Here is a 21,528-nt window from a genome sequence, read left to right on the forward strand (position 1 = left end):
TCCCGAGAATTGATTGTTTTTTTCTTTTTTTTTTTTCGTGAATTCATCAACATCATGAGAATTCGACGAAACTTTACTACCTTTTGTGTATCGAGTAAAATTCTATCGAATCCTCTACGTTTTAGTGATATTTTGGAACGTATAAGCTCGACGAGGTTAAAAACTCATCTCGCGGTTCGAGTTTAAATAACGAGAAATATCGAATTTAGTCACATGGTGCGTAGTTAACTTCCTCGTTCTTACGACCGGGTTACTTCAAATCCGCCAAATTTAATAATGCACATAATCGCAGGATAGTCTGTATTCATCATAAAATAATAATTGTCTTAGTAACTAATCCGTAAGACGTAGCAAAGCGAGAAGAAAATTCTTGTTGCATTCAACCTTATTTAGTATTTGCTATATACGTACTTTATAGATGAACAATTTTATATAATAAATGCAGTACAGAAATAAGTAACAATATTTGTCTCGTTTACTATTTTTTCTCGTATACATATATAATTTGCAATTTTTAGTACATATGGTAACCTTCGAAATATGCAGCCTGGCGATCTCTTGCTACATAACCAGTCCCGATAAATCGCGCTGTTGGATCTCATGATTCGTGTTTTAGGGGTTAAGATACAATGATTTCTTGTACCCTATTAAGTGGTTAAGCGATATATATCGTATGGTATTTAGTTATCGTATTAAAGTGCTGGAGCAGTACTGAAAAATTTTTAATAACAAATAACTTCTTGTGCGAGATCTCAAATATGGAAAATAATGGAGACGTGCAAATGACAGCAGAGGACGATGTTCAGGAAGAGGAGGAAGTAACTGCTCAAAGTGTTTTATTAGCAATAGAGGAAGCCTGGCTGAACGAGAAATTCGCACCTGAGATTTTACCACACCGCTCTGATTTGGTTGACTGTATGCTGCAACAAATCACGCACATGGAAGAGAACATGAAGAGGTTAGACAAAGAAGATCTGAGATTGATGATACACAGAATGGAGTTGGATAGGATCAAGTATGTGATAACTAATTACCTCAGAGCCCGGTTAGAAAAAATTGAAAAATACACCATTCATATACTTTCTCAAGAAGCGACTAGATCTTCCGAGGAATGTTATTTAACGGTTGCAGAGCTTCAATTTGCGAAGGAGTTCCTTGCAAATATTGAGATGCTCTTTAAAACAATTGCTCTGCAACACATGCCTGGAAATTTTCAGACATTTGAAGTTGATACACTAACTGTAAAACCTAATCTACAGGCGTACGTATTCTTAAGAGCTAACGATAGAATTAATGGAATCATAGTTCCTGGTTCAATGGACGAAGAAATAGATCTTGAACCAGGCTCCCAACATATTATACAATACAGTGCTGTAGCTGATTTAGTTAAAAGTGGTGCTGTTAAATTGATTTGATATTTTATATAACTGAATAATGTGAATAAAGAAATCTATTTTTTATAGTCATTATCATACAATGAAATCTTATTACTTACAATATATAAAACTTATATATTCTTATAATAGATTTATATGATTAATCAGTTATAAAATATTGTAAACAAATTTTGGAACAGTATATATATATATATTTAACAGTATATATATATATTTTTTTATAACATGTATATATATATATTTTTGTATGTATATATATACATACATATATATATATTTTATTAAAAAATAATTGTACATTAAATTCACATTTTGTTTCATATAGATTTCTACACTGTAAAAAATATATTTTGTATTATAAAATATTCAAATAATATAAAAAATATTATATATGAAGTACAATGCTTTATAGTACTTGTGTATAGATGCAGCATTTGAAAAAATTACATAAAATATTGTGTATAATTCGCATAAAAAGTTTTGATTACAAGAAGTACATGGTACATAAGTAAGTCATTTAAGTAGGAATAATATTGGTATTTACCAAAATTCTAATTATCTTTGACTGTCTCACCATTGAGAACTCGTAGTGACTGTAATTCTGTATTACTATAAACTTCGTTATAAGCCTAAAATTTGATAAGGATTTATATATAGATTACTATAAATGAATATTATGAACAAGAGAAAATATCATTATACCTTTTCTGCAACTTTCTTAAGTTGTTCAAACATCACTTTTCCAGTTTCTTTAACCATACTAGTGAAGTGGCCTTGCTCATTTTTGAGTAGAACATATGGGTGATCAAATTCAATAGCTTTTCCATAATCCATAACTAGCACTTTGTCGCTATCCATAATTGTATTTAATCTATGTGCTATGGTTAATACTGTACAATTCTTAAATTTTTGTCGAATAGTCTTTTGTATTAAAGCATCAGTTGTAGGGTCGACATTGGCCGTAGCTTCATCAAGAAGAAGAATCCTATTATTTCTTAAAATTGCTCGAGCTAGACAGAGAAGCTGTCTTTGCCCAACGCTGAAATTAACGCCACCTTGATCGACATTATAATCTAAAGAAGAAACACTTGATTTTAGTTCTACATCCTCGAGAGCAGCCCAAAGACTAATATCATCAAAATCATGAAATGGATCGAGATTGTCTCGCAACGTCGCTGAGAATAATACAGGCTCTTGTGGGATAATCGAAATTTTCCGCCGTAATTCATGAAGACCTATTTGCTTTGTATCCAATTTATCTATGTAGATAGCACCTTCAAGTTTGGTCAAACGAAACAAAGCTGATATTAAAGAGGTTTTGCCGGCACCAGTACGACCGACTATTCCTACCTGAAAATATAAAATTTAATAATTAATTTTAATATACAGTATGTTAATTTTGCCGATAAACAACAATAAATTACTTTTTCGCCAGATTTAATGGTAAAGCATAAATCTTTAAGAACTGGTGGCGCGGAATCTTCGTAACGTAAATACAAATGATCGAAATTTATTTCTCCTTTAGAAGGCCAGTGTGCGGACGGTTTCTTATTAGGTTCACTTTCAAATGGTCCCTCTTTATCGAGCTGTGTAAATTGTAGAATTCGTTCTACACTTGTCATTTGTGCTATTGTCTCTGCAGTTTGACGCATTCCATGCTGAAGCATTCCACATAAGATTAATACTTGAGACAAGGCCAATCCTACATTGCCCGCAAATGTATTTCCTGAAAGCATATAAATAGATATTTCAATTGCACAATGCTAATTACTTTTTTTATAACGGTATAAATTTATATATTACCATCGTCAAGTACAATGAAGCTATACGTAATAAAAGCAATGAAACAAATAGATACGATATCTAATGCAAATCCAAAAGCTGTACTTGTTGCTATAGTCAAATAATAAGCACTAGTATGAAGATCTTGGTGAACGTCGAATTCTTTACGGACCATGTTTTGCGCACAAGCGGAACGAATTGTTGTTAATCCTAATAAGGAAGAACTAACGTGGGAAAAAACAGGACTTTTCGCTAAAATTATATGGAGAATTGTTAATAATATTATTAATAATATTCGAAATAATATTTATCTAATAAATTACAAGATTCTTACTAATTCCCTCAAAACGTTTCATATTTTGTGCAGTTTTAAGATAAATATTTCGTATTTGCCAATATAAGAAACCCATGATAAGCATTGGAAATACAGTCCACCAATTAATAATAAGCACTTGAGCTAATATTCCAACCATTACTGCAAATATTTGGATAGATTCTATCATAGTTCTTGGTAAAATTTCGTCTACCGATCCCACATCTTTCGAGAAACGATTTAGAATGCGACCTAATATTTAATATTACAATTATTTTTATTTTATATCATTCTCTTTTAGAAAATTTTTTATTTTAAATACTTACCAGAAGGATGTGTGTCAAAAAATAACATTGGCGCTTTTAACAAAGTGGAAAACATTAGATTATGAAGATTTTTACTAGCGTTCATACATATTTTATAAAATGCGATATTTCTTATTGTTGTCAGTACTATGCTTGCAATGATGAATCCTCCATAAATCCACAAAGCAGTTTCATGACTGAGATAATATGAATTGGATCTTGCATTAATAGTCCATGTCTATATAAAATAAAAAAGCAAGAGAGTAATTGTTATTTGTTGCATAAAATAAAAGTGAAATAAAATTACTAACAGCATTATCGGAACTGCTATTGTCCACTGATAATAAGTCTGAGATTGTATTATTAAAATCATCCATTTCAAATGAAGTTGTTTCGTTTGTTAATTTATTTGCATCTCTGTCAGGGAAAATCGGAACTGTGTGATTTTGTTCAAATATTGTCAGCGTATGATTAATACTATTACGTTTAATACTCATTTCTTCTTGTTTTGTCCTAAAAAAGAATGAAATAGAAGAGATTGTCGTATAAAACCTCTCATTAAAAAGAAAATATAATAATAGATATTAACCAATAAGCAAGCCAATAATCACAACCACTGCTTCCTATCTGTCCAAAAATTAAAGTGCATACAAAAATCAGGATCATTAAAAGAGAACCACCGGCTCGGAAATATTTCCAATAAAGAGATTTAGAAATGTTTCCTTTAGCCATTAATTCTTCAGTTTCTTTTGGTTCTGCTTCTTCATCGTCTTTGCCATTACCATAATTAATAGATATATCAGCATTAGTATTATCATTAATTTCCGTGACTTCTGCATCTCCCTTATTTTCCTCTGTTAAAAGCATATGTAAAAAATCTGTACGTTTGCTTTGAATTTCTGCAAATGTACCTTCACATTCGATTTTACCCTAAAATAAATATTGTGCTAATAATGATAGCATAATAATACAATAACAATTCTGATTATTTCTACTTACATTATTCAATAGAATGATGTAATCACAATCTTTTAAATATTGAACCTGATGTGTTACGAGAATTCTTGTTTTGTCTTGAAGATAATGTTTGATGCATTCATTGAATAAATGTTTTCCTACATGAGTATCGACTGCAGATAATGGGTCATCTAATAAATAAATATCTGCTTTTCTATATACAGCCCTGTTGTAACAGTTATTTGAGTAATTTTTAAATTATTGATGTACAGATATATATTTTTTTTAATCAATATGTACCTAGCCAAATTAATTCTTGCTCGTTGTCCACCACTGAGTGATGCACCTCTATCTCCAACTAAAGTTCTGTCTCCATAATTAAATTGCTGATAATCTTTAATGAGAGCACATGCTCTAACAACAGCATTATATTTTTCTTTATCATAAGTCTGTCCAAAAAGTACATTATTGCGTACTGTACCCGAAAATAACCACGCTTCTTGACTAGCATAAGATACAGTACCATTCACTTTTATTTCTCCATGTGATTGTTGCAATTCCTTTAGGATTAATTGAAGAAACGAACTCTGAAAATGAACATGAGGATTAGCAACATTTGATATTACAAATGATATATGGGAGTATTAATTGAAGTCTTAATATATTACCTTTCCTGCACCAACTAAACCAACAATAGCATAAAGTTTTCCAGGTTCTATTTGAATACTGACATTATGTAACGTATTTGCAATTGTGTTTTCTGTCCAAGATGCTGTAATATTTTTCATTACAATACTGCCATTTCCACTGTTTTGTTGTGGTAGAATTGTGTTACTATTTTCTTTCAATAAAAGAAATTTCTAAAAAGAATAATATTGATTTACATGTTATAAATTAAATAAGATTATATAAGAATTAAATAGAGTAAAACAATAATAACTATTTATCTCACTTCAAGCCTCTTAATAGATACATGAGCCTCTGCAACAGCTGATACAGCCATAGGATATAATATCGCCATAGTAAGTTGAAGAATATTAAAATATTGTGCTATCGAGAATACTTTATCGGCAGATATACTATTGCCGAGAAGTACATATGCCATAACAGTAAAATATAACGTTGTACGTTCAGTGAACACAAAAGTAGCTAAAGTAAAACCTCGTAAGTACGATGCAAGTGTTAGGACGTCTATCTCTTGACTAAAAAGTTAAAATTATGCATTTAAACACATTTAATAATTGATGATACTTGTGTAACAATAATAAAGTATAGAAAAAAAACCTTCTAACAAAGCTAACAAGTTTTTCAAATGGCTTTTCCCAAGTATACATTTTGATAACTTGAATTCCACTAATTATTTCTGACATTAATCTTACTCTCTCATCTGTTCTAACTGCAATCTTTAATCTTAACTTTGATACCAATTTTCCTATATATCCTAAAATAAAATCACATTAATTAGTTTTTCTTTCTTATTGCAAAAGCACAAACGGAATTGTAATACTGATAAATAATAATATGTACCTTGAAGAGGTATAGTTTGGATGCTTATAAGAAAAACACCAGCCAAAGATGCAATTCCTACACTTTCCCATATCATGAAAGTGATCAGAGCACCTTGGATTGGTAAAATCCAAATATAATGCAATGTTATAAACAACTGTTCAAATCTTGCTACATCATTTGACATTAAGTTTATAATCTGTCCAGGGGTAGTAACATTTTGAGAGGATTTTGACAAACGCAAAATCTGTAAATAATGGTATTTTAAATAACAATACTTGATAAATACAAATTTCCAAGTAATACTATGTTTCACCTTTCTATACATTAGAGAGGAACATGCTATTCTCATTCTCATTCCAACTTCCATTAAACCTAAATTAGAATGATGAGCAACTAAAGCTGCAAATAAGATTAAAAGTATAACAGTTGAAGCATAAATGTATGCTTCAGTAGTACTGGAAGTTGCTCTAGGATCAAAGTACCAGATAAGAAGACCTAATACATATGGTTGAAGAACTCTAGAATATCATGATTAAAAATTATACAATGATATTATAATCATATAAGCATTATAATAACTTGTATAAACAATAATATAGAAGAAAAATTATTACCTTAAAACTACTGCTAAAAAGAACTGCCATCCTCCATAATAAGCAAATGACCACATAAATGTTTTTCTTAAAGCATTAAAAAATTTGGGATTTTTACTTGCTTCTTCTGCCGACTTAACTTCTTTAATCCAATTCCTGATAATGTAAGCATAGTTTGTTCAAAGATACTGACATTAATCTTATGAATATATTTGCTTGTTTAATATTTACTTTTCAAGTTTATCTCCAAGATGTTGACTAACATCATTTGGCATAACGTTATAGATATCTTTAATCTCAAGATCATGGTTCTTACCATACCAAAATAGAGGTTTCAACCACCTTAAATATAATTCAATCTCATTATTACCAACAACATTAGTATTTAATAGGCATTGCTAATAATATTTTAAATATAACAGTAGTTACAATTGAGAAGAATTATTATGAAAAACTCACCAAAAAATCAATTTACTAAAAAAATTCGCCGATAATTTTGGATTAGGATTGTCATACTTCTTACTAGAATCCATGATCGATCCTGTTACATATACTACAACTATTTGCGCGAGAGTAAACCATGCCGCACTAGAGAATTCGAATAGTTCACGAGTCACTCTGAAGCATTACATTCGCTTTAATTCAACAATAATTCTTCGCGTCATCGTCAAGGAGTCACGCGTAATAATTTCGTTTCTCTTGACCGACGGCTAAGATTCTTCTGTAAGAAATCTATTAAGAAGTGATTCAACGAATCATGACACGTGCGCAAAACACGCACACGATCGATTGAACGTAATTACATAAGTCTTTCGAGATCACAGAGTACTACAGCGTGTTCGTGGGAAGATGTGATGTGACGAAAATGTCAAGGTCATTGACTCATTCCTACAAGTTATTTTTAATTATATGTCTAATTTTGGACTTTATGTTAATGTAATAAAAAAAAAATATATACACTTCTTTTGTTACTCGTATCATATAATAGATCATACGTAGTATGAGAAGATGAACTTTTTTCAAAAAACATAACTGAAAATATTCATCGTACATTTTATTAAAAAGTACCATCACTAGATAATACTTCAGAGAGAATAATTTCAGCGTAATAAATGCTACAAATTATGAAACTTGTATTATCGTGTAATTGTAGATAAACTTATCACGCTTCTAAATTAATGTATATAAAAAGTACTTGTATGCTTATATAGACTATATACAAAATATATCATTTAAGATCATGTTCGATAAAAGAAAGATCAAATATCGAATGTACATGACGTTTTCAACTCTCTCTCTTTTTTTTTTTTTTTCTATTCTCATTGCACAGTTTCGTTGTCCAGACAACTGAAATAAATTGTCATAGGATTTTTCTTTCTGGGTAGCGGAAGACAGGGTTCCAAAATTCCCCGTAATTGAGAAAAATCTTTGAACGTTTTTTCGGCTCGGCAATTCGTGAAAATTTAAAATAGCATTTCAAGATACTGTGTCCTAACGAAGTAATCAAAATGGTACGACGTACAAATATGAAATCCACGGCATTTTGTTACAGAAGCACGTTTCTATGCCTGTTTTAACAACGTTCGGTTCAATGCGAGACGAATTACGTTTATTTTTCAAGTTTCAAACAATGCGAGAGATTTCTTTGATTACGGCAAGGCTATTTTTATTTAATTGTCAATCTGTTAACGGAAGTTATGAATCTTGCTCTAGCGCGAGTGTATTTCGATGCACGTGGGCCAAGCAGGTGTTCAAATGGGCAACGCTTGCTGGGAGTTGTATTGTCTCGAACATGGAATTCAACCGGATGGAACGATACCATCAGACAAAGTGTCCGGGACAAACGATTGTTTCAATACTTTTTTCAACGAAACCAGCTCTGGCAAAATGGTACCGCGCGCTGTGATGGTCGACCTAGAGCCCACAGTCGTCGGTTAGTTCAATTTTCCGCAAAAAGGAAATGTTAACTGTAACCTTGTAGAACGAACCTTTGAAACAATTCGGGAAGCTACAAACGTGGTGTTAAAAATTACGAATATTCCAAACATTCTCTCTATAGACGAAGTAAGAATAGGCCGTTACAAGCAATTGTACCATCCTGAACAATTAATCACGGGCAAAGAAGATGCCGCGAACAATTACGCTCGCGGTCATTATTCCATCGGTAGAGAAGTGATAGACTCTGTAATGGACCGAGTGAGAAGGTTGACGGATCAGTGCACTGGACTTCAAGGATTCTTCGTCTTTCATTCGTTTGGAGGGGGCACCGGGTCAGGATTCACCTCGTTACTTATGCAAAAGCTATCCGACGATTACGGGAAAAAGAGCAAGTTAGAATTTGCCGTATATCCGGCGCCGCAAGTATGAACAAATCCATAGAAATTGTTCTCTTTCTATAGTTACCTTGTGTATAATAGGAACGTCTCGTAACACAGTATTTTTATGTAAAAAAAAAAAAAAAAAAAAAAAAAAAAAATCAGGTATCTACCGCCGTTGTGGAACCGTACAATGCAGTTCTCACCACTCACACTACGATCGGTCATTCAGACTGCGCGTTTATGGTGGACAACGAAGCAATTTATGATATTTGTAGACGGAAGCTCGGCATCGAACGACCTTCATACGCGAATCTGAATCGTCTTATCAGTCAAGTGGTGTCGTCGATAACCGCCTCCCTGAGATTCGATGGTGCACTGAATGTAGACCTAACGGAATTTCAAACGAACCTAGTGCCGTATCCTAGGATTCATTTTCCACTGGCGACATATGCACCGGTGGTGTCATCGGATAAAGCCTTTCACGAGGGGATGTCCGTAGCGGAGATAACGTCCGAATGCTTCGAGGCGTCCAATCAAATGGTCAAGTGCGATCCTCGCGAAGGGAAATACATGGCATGTTGCCTGCTTTATCGCGGGGAAGTGGTGCCAAAGGACGTGAACGCCGCGATTGCGGCGATGAAGAGGAAAAGTTGCATACGCTTTGTTGATTGGTGTCCGACTGGTTTCAAAGTCGGCATCAATTATCAGCCACCTACCGTTGTGCCTGGTGGAGACCTTGCCAAGGTATCAATTATTACGTAAATATGTACCATCGGTGGTACAACTTCCTTGTTCCTTTAATATATAACTAATTCTTAAGTTGAAGTCACTTCGATCGTTTGAAACTGCTTTTTGTTTTTCTAGCGAATTTACAAATTAGTTTTAAAATGAAATTATAAGATTAAATATATTAATACGTTGCAGGTACAAAGGGCGGTCTCAATGTTGTCGAACACAACAGCTATCGAGGAAGCCTGGTCTAAATTAAATTATAAGTTCGATCTGATGTATCACAAGCGAGCATTCATTCATTGGTACGTTGGGGAAGGTATGGAAGAAGGAGAGTTTGCAGAGGCGCGTGACGATCTCGCCGCATTGGAGAGAGATTACGAGGAAGTCGCACTTGAGTCATCAACCACACCAGATGCTTCGTTGGAATACTAACAGAAATGCACATAATTCGTGCAAGTATTTCGGCATTTTCCAGCTACCCAAAGAAAGAAACTGATATATGATCAAATTAATTGTGTGTGCAAACGGAATCATAATTTTATATTACGCTTCTGTCTTGTGATTTATTTATTTATTTTTACCTTTTTAATAAAAGTATTTTTTTATAAAATAAATAAAATAATATATTAATAAAATAAACAAAAATATACCCCTCAATTAGCTTTGAATGGTATATTATTACATTAGTTTCTGTTTACTACAAATAATATTTTTTTACTTGGAAAACACGTAAAATTTATAATGCGTTCTTTGTTTGCGTAATTTTCTCAAAAATTAGTATAATTATTGCACTAAGTACGCGGGAGACAATGATTTGTCACTTTCACAAAACAAATTAAAATTCCCTGACGACGATATTATCGTAATGTTATTTGCAAAGAATATATGCTATCTTACGTATGCAATATTCATATTATTCATAAGTAAATATAGTAAGTAAATATAATAAGTGCATTATTCATAAGTAAATATAATAAACTTTTCCGGCTGTATTTAACGAAGATAATTTTTGTGATAAAGTATTGTGTCACAAACACGTTTTTGTAACACCTTAACATTACATTTACATTTTCCTTAATGCTAAAGTAATCTCTATTTATTTATGTTTGTTTATCTTACAGAAAATTTTAATTAGATTTTTGATGTCCGCGAAAAAAAGTTAAAATTTGAATGAATGAATTACTATTTAAAATACATTTGTATAGTTTATATTATATAAAAATAAATTTAATTGAATTTTTAAGATACTAATGCAGTTAGTTAACTAAATATATTCCTGAAACTTTAAACGAGTAATTTATGCACAGATTCTTATATAACTTAATTCTTAAATCTCAAATAATAAAACTATCTGATAAAAATAAATTCCTTAATGTTATTACACCAAAAGTGTTGGAATAGGTTTTTTCCCAGGCCAAGCTTCTTTGGCGTATTTTTTCTTTTTTGGTTCCATTGTCCGTGTATCAGTAGGTCCTGGTATTTCTGGTACATGTGGCGTTTCCGTTTGTATCTGATTGGGTGTCATCTCTACCTCAGGTGCTGGATTTGGTAGCGCAATGCCAAGTCGAGACGATAACGAGGACAGTGCACTAGAAAATGGATTAAGAGACAACGACGATGGGGTGAACTGTTCTGGTGGTAAATCTTGATAAAGTTGAGGTGTAGTTGTTGTAGGTTGAAGATGTTTCAAAGGATTGTGATCTTCTGATAAAGATATTAAACCTCCTTCCATACGCATTCTCTAAAACATAAATTAACAATAAATTTGTAAACGAATATACATAAATGACATAGTATCAATTAAGAATGATTCTTACTTTACTGGGAACGACGGTCGTTTGTACAAGATTGCGGAATCTTCCGACTGATGGATCGACATCTTCTGGATTTATTACTTCTTCATCATCATTGAAAGTAATTCCTTTTTTTTTTCGTTTCCTAGTTGGTTTGTGAATTTCATCATCTGTTATTCCTAACATAGATATACGTCTATTATGTGCAGTGTTGAATTCCGTTAAATTCTGTAATTAATAACATAATTATTAAACTATACTGTAATAATATAATTAAATAATAAAAATCACTTAAGACATACATCAAGTTCTGTTTCTGTTTCAGGTAAACCTAATAAACCACCAGCATCTGTATCCTCCGACAGTTTTTCTAATTCCTCAATAATGGGTCTAGTGCCAGTTTGTGGCCTTTCTCTAATGATATAATATCGGGTAGAAGCTCCAAAATGAAATGTACTATCAATTGGCAATTGTGTAGGTTTATGTGGTTCCAAACGAAGATTACCAATAAAAGTTCCATGTGCTAAGAAATCAATCAAAGTTTGTAACATTTATAACATAAATTTTAATATTTTCTTTAAAAAACACATATAGCTTTATATTTATTCACATCATTGACAATATACATATACTGCTTAAGTAGATTTCATAAATTGGCTTTTTTAATTTCAAATTAAATATCTACATAAATACATACAATGCGTTGCCTACTGTCTGAAATGATGTAACTTGAAACTGACAGTACAATACTTACTACTACCCAAGTCAACAAGAAATGCTCGATTTAAATGTTTATGATAAACAAGAGCAGCATGTACACGAGAACAGGAAGCATGATCTATACAAAAGTCGTTCAATTGTTGATTGCGGCCAAATAAGTAACACTTTTTCTCATCCACCATTAATTTCTGTAACAAAATGATATATTTAATATATACTCACAAGCTTAAATTATTGAGTGCATTATTGTCATACTTGGATTAATTTGTCATTTTTCAGTACATCTAAATGTAATCCAACTGGTGGCTTCCCAGCCCTGAAAAACATAATCTATGTACTATGTACTATGTACTTAATACTTTCTGCATCTACAGGTATCATTACACATCAACTATAAAAAGGTTAACTACTTGGAACGTTTTAATAAAGGTTTTTCAAACGTACCAATTGGGAACTTCATAATGATTAGCCATCACCACTTTGGAATAATTTGCTATACTATAAAATGGATTAATGAAATTAACCGGGGAGAAAAATACATTCGATGTCAGCGATAACAGAACGTCATATTAACCAAACGTTAATAAAATTTATGACAATCTTTCATAACAATTTCCGTTTCCATTTCGTAGATATTTACTAAAATATTTACTGTGAATAGCAAGGTACATACATATACGCACCCTGAAAGAAAGTTATTTTTCAAGAACTTTAACATAAGGTATTATTTTGATGCCATATATATATATATACATATATCCTATGTATGCCATATATATAGATACATATATGGTTCAAAGGTGTAATTGAATAACTTTGCACCCCGCGTATAACTCTAGCAAAAATTTTTAAGTAATTTTAACGCGCATATTCTAATATAATTTTCATCGTAATGATTTATCTCGTATTTTATTCAATACCTGTGAGAATAAAATTTTAATATCTAATAAAATAATATCAGTAAAAAAATAAATTTCTTATTTTGATACTATCCTGATATTCTTCTATGTACGAGTAGTGTTCTTATTTTGGATTTTCGAGTTCGTGAATCATACATCTTTTTAATGAAAATATTTCAAAGTAGATTGAACAAAATGTTATTGATTAAAAAGAAAAGATAAGATGATAGAAAATGTGTATTTTCGAATTTTTGGATGTGTTTGAAATAAATCTAAATAGCAACAGCAATTTGTATAATGTCAGGGTGGTGTGTCATTAGAAGCAAGAATCAATGATATAACGTTTTGAATGACCAAATTAGAATTTTAACAATTGAAGTTTTAGTAGAATAGTAAAACGTAACGAAAATTGTTTAACTTGAAACGAAAACTTCGAACTTTCTGATTCCAGTTGCACGTAAAACAGAAACAATGTGAGGAAATTGACAAAATTGGTACAGTAACGCAATGTATGTTGTCAGTTCATTTGAGAATTTATGTCATTTGAACTATTTGTAACGAAATCAAGATACATAATTAATAAGCAACAAATATACAATCGACTAAAAGATAAAACAACGATAGATGAATTATAGAAAATTAGATGTGATAATTCTACACGGTTGAGATGTCGTATAAAATCGGACAGCGTGTCGAAGTCCCTGGCAAAGATTGTCAAGGAGTAATTGCTTATATTGGTTATCCAAGCTTTGCTCCAGGAAAATGGATTGGAGTTATACTTGACGAACCTAAAGGGAAAAACAATGGAACTATCAAAGGACAATGTTACTTTAAAGTATATTATATTTTCTTGTGTGTGTAAAATATAAAAATTGTACAATCACATTTTACATATTGTATATTTTTATTGTACCAGTGTGCTGAAAATCATGGAATGTTTGTACGACAGTCACAACTTATCTTACTGGATGAAGCAGGTAATAGAACTGAACCTGCTAGTCCATCATCAGCAGGTAGCAGTGCTACTACGCCAGATGAAACCAGTGCAGCGCGTGCTAGAAGTCGATTGAATAGGTAATATGGTTCTCAATTCTTTTAAATTTCATTGAATCTTTGTTAAGATAATATTACGTATCATCTGCGATGATGTTGACTTATATATTGTCATAAATTTCATGCTAGCATAAGTACACGTCGAAGGAATGAACCTACTGCGTAAGTTATTGTATCGATTAATTAATTTTTAAGTTTTTAATTTGCAAAATGAACTGTTGAATTTCATTGTGCAGTATTTTATATGAGAAACAATAAAAAAATAGGCAAGTATAATTAATAAATCTTTAAAATTCATATGCTGGTCATAAAAGAGTACGGAGAAAAACATCTCCTGCCCATACTAGGCAACAATCTGACAAGTTATCTGGGTAAGATTTCATGAAAATTGATGATTGAAAATTTTGTCTTAATGTTTTTCTTAATTGCTTTTGTATGTATGAACAGCCAAAAATTATAATTGCTATTCACTTTCTATGTATTTGTAAGCTTTCCCTATTACACTAAATGTATATAGAATATAAATAAGCATATGAATAAACAGTTGCAATTGTTGTATCATTTCTTCACTTTTGAAGAAGTATTATAGCAAGTGATATGTGTCTAAAATTGTAAATATTGTCAGAACTTAAGTTATATTTGCTAAAAAAGTGTTGATATTGTATTTTTTACAGTTCAAGACTATCGTTGGCTGGTAGTAGAACACTTTTAAGTGCTCCAAGTACAGAAAGTTTATCTGGATCACAGCACGAACGCAAAGATGGAGGAGAATCACTTATACCAGCCCCAACATCTACTAAACGAGCTTCATTCATTGAGGTATTGCTTTTTGTTCTGATCATGCTTGTGTTATTTTTATATAGTTAATTTCAATAAGTTGATATATCAGTTATTTATGTGAACACAGTGAATGAATTATTCTGAGGATTCAACAAGGCATGAATACATGAGATATAGTCTTCCATAAAATAGGAATATACGTCTAAATGTGATAAATTCTCATGATTAATAGAAAATCACTGGCTTTGCTACATTTAAATCTTTGAACTATTTGAAGTAACTTATATGTTTGTTACTATCATATTCAAAGAATCTTATTCTGTGACTCGGTAATAAATAAAAAAATTCTATAGAGAAATAATTAAAATGTTAGACAAACTAATAAGGCAGAATAGAGAACTTTAAACTTTGAGTACATGTTAAATAATTCCGTTGGCACAGAATGATTCATATGGGAATGCACGTACGTGTTTCAGAAGTCCCCTAGCACGAGCTCGCCTCCCGGCAAAAAGCCAAAGGCCCAAGATGATCACAATAATGTAATTAATACTCATTAATTGTAATATCTAAATTTTTTCATCTGACCTTAAACCTTCTCATACTAGTTGTTTGTTGATCATAAGCATTGTAACACATGACTTCAAATTAGCATCACTGCACTTTGATGGGTTTACTTCTTCTTAATGGATTATGGAACTGATTTATCCTTCACTATTTTCACTGTTCCATTAAGGATCTGCTTTGTTAATTGAGTTCTGTGATGCTTAGTCTAAAATTTCTCATGAGAAGGGGCATTCAAATATATAATTATCATTTTTCTTTTTAACGATTAGATGCTGAATCCCCCTTAGCGTTATATTAATGAGGTGATATTAACAGCTCTTCTATGAATAGGAATTTAACAGCATTGCGATATAAACTTGTGATCCATACTTGGAACACCCTTATTCTTTCTTTTTATTTAATTATTATTTATCAAGAACCTTATCCCTACAATATAAATGCAGTTGACATTTATAAATGGTTAGGACATGATAGATGACTTAGTATTATACTTACTGTAAACTGCAGTGTCATATAACAATTCAACTCATTGACTGAATTTCCTACACTTGTTAGAACTAATAGAATATTTGGTGTAGCTTGTTGGTGTCTTTTGTCACAATTAATCTCATTAATCACTTTGAAATAGACTAATTCTGTTGAATGTACATACAAAAACAACATTCTTCTGAAACATAATGTTTTACATAGGAAATACAGGGTGTTTTTTTCATTACCGCCAATAGAAAATTATATTTATAATTATATCATTTAATTGAAATAAAGTATTCTAAGGTACTTCAGCTGAAGTACATAATGTAACTTTTTAGTAAAATGTATGTGTTTTCAGTGCGATAATAAAAAAAACACCTGATATTAAATTATAATTTCATTTATAATTTATTTACAATTTAGACAGGTTTTGTAGAGACTCTGAAACCACAATTTGTACCTGGTCAAGTCATGGCAGGTTCTGCAGCAGCTGCAAATGTAGTAGAAGAAAAATTATCACATTTACAACTTCAGCAAGAAAATGAGAATCTAAAATCTCAGGTAAATTATATTAATAAACCAAATTTTATTTTTTTCTTAAATATTATTGGAAAATTGTTCATTGTAAAAGTTTATAACATTTAGATAAATTTTTTTCAACTTCTGTTGCTTAGTTATTGTATGCATTTGAAGTGTTGGATGTTCCTTTAAACACTATCATTAATTTGTTTTTCAATAATAAAAATCAGTTTAAAGATTGAGAAGTTTAGGGCATTTTTCAGGTTGGTCAATTAGAAAATAATATTTCTCAAGTTTCTATTCTCCAATTGAAGAAAAGATTGAAATAAAATATTCCCTTTAATTCTCTATGTTTTAGTTGTTTTATATATCGAAATATAAAACAAATATAAGATAATATATTTTATGTATGTTAACACAGGTTCGTGATCTTACTGAAAAAGTGGAAACTTTACGAGTAAAGAGAATGCAAGATAAAGAAAGAATGAAAGATTTTGAAAAAACAAAACTTCAACTTGAACAACTCATTGAGTTTAAGACGAAAGTTATGGAAAGTCAAGTAAGTGATGGAAGCTTTTGTATTAAATGAAAGAGGTTTTCGTTAATTTTAATATTTTTATATTTATTTCTGAAAGGCTAGTCTTCAAAGAGAACTACAACGTGCGCGTCAAGAAGCTAGAGAGGCACATGCAGCTCGAGAACAATTCCAAGAAGAAATGGCAGATCTTGCAGAAACTGTAGAAATGGCAACATTAGATAAGGAAATGGCCGAAGAAAAGGCTGAGACATTGCAAATTGAATTAGAACAGCTGAAAGAAAAGCTTGAAGAACAAACACTAGACCTAGAAATATTACGAACCGAAGTGTCTGAAAGGGTAAATTATTTGATAGTTTATGTTATTACGATTACTAATATATAAATGATTGCATAATTACTATAGGGTGCAGGAGGAGGTTCAGCTACTGGTGTTTCAAGTTATGAAATAAAACAGTTGGAACAACAAAACAACCGGCTACGAGAAACTCTCGTTAGAATGCGAGATCTTTCTGCACATGAGAAGCATGAATTTCAAAAACTTCAGAAAGACTTGGATCAAAAGAAGTCAGAAATATTAGAATTAGGCCGCACAAAGGAGAAATTGTCTACGCGAGTCGAAGAAATGGAACATCAGATAGCAGATTTGCAAGAACAAGTACGAAGCATTTATAAATAATATTTATACATACGACAACATTTATAAATAACATTTAATGGATAACTCTTTATTGATACTTATAAAAATATGTTCTTTTACCAAAACAGGTTGATGCAGCATTAGGAGCTGAAGAAATGGTTGAAGTACTTGGTGAGAAAAAAATGGCACTAGAAGAGAAGGTCGCCGAATTGGAAGAAGCCGTTGCAGATTTGGAAGCGTTACAAGTATGTCTTTTCTAAACATTATTTAATTTACTTACTTAATTAATAATATTTAAATAACTTATTTTAATAATTATCTTTTTATTTAGGATATGTCTGATCAACTTGCTGAGTCATCAAAAGAACTGGAATTAGAATTGCGGGAAGAATTAGATTTAGCACTTGGAGCAGCACGTGATGCTTATCGTCATCGAGATGCAGCTTTGGAGACATTAGCAGATCGTGAACTTACGATTACAAAGTTCCGCGAACTCACTCATCAATTACAGGATCAATGCTTGCAATTACAACAACGTGTACAATCAACAGAAACATCTAAACTTGGAATGGGAGGTGCAGAACAACAATTAGCGGAAATTTTAGATTTCCAAAAAACCTTTGCTGAAACGCGTGCTCAAACAAAAGCCGTTGATCTTGAATTACGACGATTGGAAGCCGAAGAGGCTCGAAATCATGTGAAATATTTACTATCTTTCATGCCTCCTGCATTCTTAGCACGCGGTGGTGATCACGATGCTATTTTAACACTTCTACTCATACCAAGAATGATACAAAAGACCGAAATACTTATGTCGCAAGTGCGAGAAAAATATAGATCATTAGATAAAGTAGATAGAACAGCTGTGTTAAAGGGTCATTTAGTAGCACAATATACTTTCAGATCACGCCTTTGTTCGTATATGTATGCGTTGCAAACGTTCCTTGGTTGTTTTGAATCTGCATTGAATGTATGTAATACTGAAATGTTACTTAAAACTGGAGCAGTTTATCCTGAAATGGCAGCACAAGAAAAATCTTTGGATTCCTTGATAGAACTGGCCAAAAGAGATCAATTAGACGAGAATCTACCAATGGATGCTATCGAGAAATGTTGTGGATACTTTTGCACTATGTTTTCTGTATTATTTGGAGAAACCATTAACCAAGCTCGCTTGATAGTTAATGGTACGAGAATGTTGGATAGTTCTTGTGATGCTATTACGACTGACGCCGCGGCAATCAAAACTTTAATTCAAGGAGACAGTGGTGACATAGGTCTCCTTTGTCAACATGCGGAAACAACGTGCGAAGTAATTCAACAACATTTAAAGTCAGCTAGGAGACGAGTATTGACTGATCATGCTGTTGCAATTCATAGCGCAGAATCTAATTTAGGCTTGGATAAAGATTGTAGCGAACAATTTTTTACGTGTTACCAACATGCTGTAAAAATGATGAAAACACTACAAATTTTATTGAAGAACGCTGTACAAACAATTATTGTCAATGGTGACTTAGATACAGGACTCAGTGCAGATAAATTGAAAGAAATGGCCTCTATAGCATGTGAAAAAGTTTATGATACAGAAGATGTCGGACCGGTAGCTACGATTAAAGGAAGTTTATCAAGCATTCAACAGTTAGCGGCCAGTTTAGCACAAAAAATGGCAGAATGTGAAAACGAGTTAGCAATAAGTGGACAATTATCACAACAACGAGAACAAATTCCGGAAAGTGAATCTTTACAGCCTATTAAAGTAAGAGCGCAAATAGCGAAAAAAGAAGCTGAAGAAATTAAGATACTTAGTAGGAAATTGGAAGCAAGGGATAGTGACATACTTGAAGCGAGATTAGCTCTTAGAGAAAAACAAGAAGAATTGTGTGAAATGATTTTGAGGAAAGATGTAGTGGAGAAGAAACTTGCAACTCAACAACATGAACATGAATTGAATGTAGAAAAATTGAAGAGAAAATTAGAAGAAGCAATGAATCAATTAAAACGAAAGGAAAAAGAATTTGAGGAAACAATGGATCACCTTCAAACAGATATTGATAGTTTAGAAATTGAGAGAGGCCAGTTAAAGGAAAAATTAAAATCTGTTGGAAAGAAGACGATGATGTCTGTATCTGGAGCAGACAATATGTCTGGAAGCGTTACAACAGCATCTGGAATGCAATCAATGGACAATAAATTCTTAATGCAAGAGATAACTGCTCTTAAAGAAGCATTAAATAGTGAGAATCAACAAAAGAAGAAATTAATGTCTGATGTATTACGCCAGAAGTTAGAAAGTTTGGATCCAATAACTCCTCCATTAAGACAGGGATCAGTTAATGCAAAAATACAGGAATTGAAACAAAAAACTAATGATCTTACTAAAGTAACTCACAAAATAATTATTATATAAATGAAAAATTCAAAGAATATTCTTTTGTATTTATTTAATTTTTAATCAACATTTTTCTCTTGTTTTTCAGGATATTAAACAAGTCATGACATTCCCTATTGTTCCTGATTTAAGACGTAATAAGGCACGTGATTTGGAAGGCCCAACATTAGAAAAAGCAATGCCAGTTTATCAACTGTTACAACGGCAAATAGTCATGAAAGAATTAAAAGAACGAACTGATCAATTAATCGTAAGTCATTCATTAGTAGAAAAGTATACATTATTATAGTTATATGTAAATAAAAATTAAAAATTTTATGTTTTCTTTTAGAACGAAGTTTTTGAAGAAGTTATACAAAGAACAGTAGGTGGAATGGCTGAAGCTAATTTCGCAATATTCCCAAATCGTGAAATGGCTGCAGCGATGCATGAAAATCAATTGCTTGCTGCCGAAATCGCAATTCCTCACGAAGGTCAAGAACAAGTTTTTACTGTTAACGTAGGAACGCAGGAACTTAGGAAAATTCATACTTTGCTGTGCTATTAATTTTCATTTGTTAATTTTTAGTATTACATATTAACGTGGCAGAATATGCTACCACAAAAGCAGTGGTAAGTGCAATGTGTTCGTAAAGTACTAATTTTGTTCTTTTTTTTTTTTTGTCACTTACGCATAAGCTGTGGTAGCCAATTTGTTTTGTTACATTTATATACACAGTTAATATATTTTGTATGTACAAAAACAAAATGAAGAATTTATTTTTTTTATATCCGATGAAAGGAACGGATTAAATCTAGCGATAACATAATTTTGGAGCGTGCGATTTTTATTTATTTTCGAATTGACTACAGCACGATGACCGGTGCATTGTAGCTGGTAGTCTGCAGCACATTTTGTTACCTTATAAACTCAAATATTATTACTATTAACAATTTAAACGATAAAGTTACACGCCTCTGTGGCTTCTGTATATCTTTTAAGAATCGTCAAATATATGACTTAAAAATATTTACATAAATATCCTTTACATATCCCATGTGTCAAGAATATCGCAACACAGTTTGTGGGAGCAAGTATATCGTTCATTTTGAACAACATGTTACTACCATTCTGGATAACGATAATTGTGTATTGCCATCAAAATTGACACTTAATGAAATAGAGACTATAATACAATGTTCCACTTTTTATTTATAGCGATAAAAGGAGCAATAAACTGTTGATGATTTTCATTATTTATGAAATAACGTATGTC

At 31.7% G+C, this 21,528-nt stretch overlaps 5 protein-coding genes across 12 annotated transcripts; 3 read left to right on the forward strand and 2 right to left on the reverse strand.

Moving 5' to 3' along the window:
• The first annotated feature begins 542 nt into the window (after window positions 1-542).
• Window positions 543-2,730, forward strand: LOC122534229 (DNA replication complex GINS protein SLD5). Of its 2 annotated transcripts, XM_043664663.1 has the most exons (2): window positions 543-1,261; window positions 2,496-2,730. In XM_043664663.1, the coding sequence occupies exons 1-2, from the start codon at window positions 759-761 to the stop codon at window positions 2,542-2,544; spliced, it is 552 nt and encodes a 183-aa protein (XP_043520598.1). In that variant the 5' UTR covers window positions 543-758; the 3' UTR covers window positions 2,545-2,730. The 2 variants fall into 2 exon arrangements, with proteins under 2 accessions (XP_043520598.1, XP_043520597.1); XM_043664662.1 differs by lacking the exon at window positions 2,496-2,730 and having other exon boundaries at window positions 545-1,459.
• Window positions 1,841-7,589, reverse strand: LOC122534221 (ATP-binding cassette sub-family C member 4-like). 2 transcript variants are annotated; one of them, XM_043664648.1, is made up of 18 exons: window positions 7,316-7,587; window positions 7,088-7,198; window positions 6,878-7,012; window positions 6,577-6,781; window positions 6,282-6,507; window positions 6,039-6,195; window positions 5,707-5,956; window positions 5,423-5,614; window positions 5,055-5,341; window positions 4,797-4,980; window positions 4,387-4,727; window positions 4,109-4,310; window positions 3,819-4,035; window positions 3,514-3,744; window positions 3,201-3,431; window positions 2,822-3,123; window positions 2,100-2,747; window positions 1,841-2,026 (listed from the first exon to the last, which is right to left on the reverse strand). In XM_043664648.1, exons 1-18 carry the CDS (start codon window positions 7,387-7,389, stop codon window positions 1,949-1,951), a joined length of 4,071 nt encoding a protein of 1,356 aa, XP_043520583.1. In that variant the 5' UTR covers window positions 7,390-7,587; the 3' UTR covers window positions 1,841-1,948. The 2 variants fall into 2 exon arrangements, with proteins under 2 accessions (XP_043520583.1, XP_043520584.1); XM_043664649.1 differs by lacking the exon at window positions 3,201-3,431 and having other exon boundaries at window positions 7,316-7,589.
• A 108-nt stretch (window positions 7,590-7,697) lies between these two features.
• On the forward strand, window positions 7,698-10,530 carry LOC122534224 (tubulin alpha chain-like). Of its 2 annotated transcripts, XM_043664656.1 has the most exons (5): window positions 7,698-7,729; window positions 8,570-8,789; window positions 8,916-9,217; window positions 9,337-9,918; window positions 10,099-10,530. In XM_043664656.1, the coding sequence occupies exons 2-5, from the start codon at window positions 8,585-8,587 to the stop codon at window positions 10,336-10,338; spliced, it is 1,329 nt and encodes a 442-aa protein (XP_043520591.1). In that variant the 5' UTR covers window positions 7,698-7,729; window positions 8,570-8,584; the 3' UTR covers window positions 10,339-10,530. The 2 variants fall into 2 exon arrangements, with proteins under 2 accessions (XP_043520591.1, XP_043520590.1); XM_043664655.1 differs by lacking the exon at window positions 7,698-7,729 and having other exon boundaries at window positions 8,109-8,789.
• Window positions 10,531-10,871: 341 nt separating this feature from the next.
• Window positions 10,872-13,174, reverse strand: LOC122534228 (nuclear inhibitor of protein phosphatase 1). The gene is made up of 6 exons (XM_043664661.1): window positions 12,864-13,174; window positions 12,675-12,735; window positions 12,454-12,607; window positions 12,002-12,222; window positions 11,724-11,927; window positions 10,872-11,647 (listed from the first exon to the last, which is right to left on the reverse strand). Exons 1-6 carry the CDS (start codon window positions 12,890-12,892, stop codon window positions 11,285-11,287), a joined length of 1,032 nt encoding a protein of 343 aa, XP_043520596.1. The 5' UTR covers window positions 12,893-13,174; the 3' UTR covers window positions 10,872-11,284.
• Window positions 13,175-13,520: 346 nt separating this feature from the next.
• LOC122534222 (dynactin subunit 1) lies at window positions 13,521-21,281 on the forward strand. Of its 5 annotated transcripts, XM_043664651.1 has the most exons (15): window positions 13,521-13,827; window positions 13,954-14,153; window positions 14,235-14,392; window positions 14,501-14,533; window positions 14,686-14,742; window positions 15,046-15,190; window positions 15,628-15,690; window positions 16,610-16,747; window positions 17,127-17,264; window positions 17,341-17,580; window positions 17,647-17,898; window positions 18,009-18,125; window positions 18,212-20,263; window positions 20,361-20,522; window positions 20,604-21,281. In XM_043664651.1, exons 2-15 carry the CDS (start codon window positions 13,986-13,988, stop codon window positions 20,817-20,819), a joined length of 3,939 nt encoding a protein of 1,312 aa, XP_043520586.1. In that variant the 5' UTR covers window positions 13,521-13,827; window positions 13,954-13,985; the 3' UTR covers window positions 20,820-21,281. The 5 variants fall into 5 exon arrangements, with proteins under 5 accessions (XP_043520586.1, XP_043520585.1, XP_043520587.1 ...); XM_043664650.1 differs by having other exon boundaries at window positions 13,521-14,153; XM_043664652.1 differs by lacking the exon at window positions 15,628-15,690 and having other exon boundaries at window positions 13,521-14,153.
• Window positions 21,282-21,528: the final 247 nt, after the last annotated feature.

The sequence above is a fragment of the Frieseomelitta varia genome, unplaced genomic scaffold (assembly GCF_011392965.1).
Source record: "Frieseomelitta varia isolate USP_RPSP 00005682 unplaced genomic scaffold, Fvar_1.2 scaffold_580, whole genome shotgun sequence".
Lineage (NCBI taxonomy): Eukaryota > Metazoa > Arthropoda > Insecta > Hymenoptera > Apidae > Frieseomelitta > Frieseomelitta varia.

Excerpts from the sequence above, each read along its gene's own strand:
- LOC122534229 (XM_043664662.1), top strand. The coding sequence starts at position 759 with ATGGAAAATAATGGAGACGTGCAAATGACAGCAGAGGACGATGTTCAG.
- LOC122534221 (XM_043664648.1), bottom strand. The coding sequence starts at position 7,389 with ATGGATTCTAGTAAGAAGTATGACAATCCTAATCCAAAATTATCGGCG. Across the intron at positions 6,782-6,877 it reads TTTTTAGCAGTAGTTTTAAG|AGTTCTTCAACCATATGTAT; the intron begins GTAATAATTTTT and ends ATGATATTCTAG. Across the intron at positions 4,036-4,108 it reads ATAGCAGTTCCGATAATGCT|ACATGGACTATTAATGCAAG; the intron begins GTTAGTAATTTT and ends TATTTTATATAG.
- LOC122534224 (XM_043664656.1), top strand. The coding sequence starts at position 8,585 with ATGCACGTGGGCCAAGCAGGTGTTCAAATGGGCAACGCTTGCTGGGAG. Across the intron at positions 9,218-9,336 it reads CCGTATATCCGGCGCCGCAA|GTATCTACCGCCGTTGTGGA; the intron begins GTATGAACAAAT and ends AAAAAAAATCAG. Across the intron at positions 9,919-10,098 it reads CTGGTGGAGACCTTGCCAAG|GTACAAAGGGCGGTCTCAAT; the intron begins GTATCAATTATT and ends AATACGTTGCAG.
- LOC122534228 (XM_043664661.1), bottom strand. The coding sequence starts at position 12,892 with ATGGCTAATCATTATGAAGTTCCCAATTG. Across the intron at positions 11,928-12,001 it reads AAACAGAAACAGAACTTGAT|AATTTAACGGAATTCAACAC; the intron begins GTATGTCTTAAG and ends TATTAATTACAG. Across the intron at positions 11,648-11,723 it reads CGACCGTCGTTCCCAGTAAA|AGAATGCGTATGGAAGGAGG; the intron begins GTAAGAATCATT and ends TTTATGTTTTAG.
- LOC122534222 (XM_043664650.1), top strand. The coding sequence starts at position 13,986 with ATGTCGTATAAAATCGGACAGCGTGTCGAAGTCCCTGGCAAAGATTGT. Across the intron at positions 14,393-14,500 it reads GCTAGAAGTCGATTGAATAG|CATAAGTACACGTCGAAGGA; the intron begins GTAATATGGTTC and ends ATTTCATGCTAG. Across the intron at positions 15,691-16,609 it reads CCCAAGATGATCACAATAAT|ACAGGTTTTGTAGAGACTCT; the intron begins GTAATTAATACT and ends TTTACAATTTAG.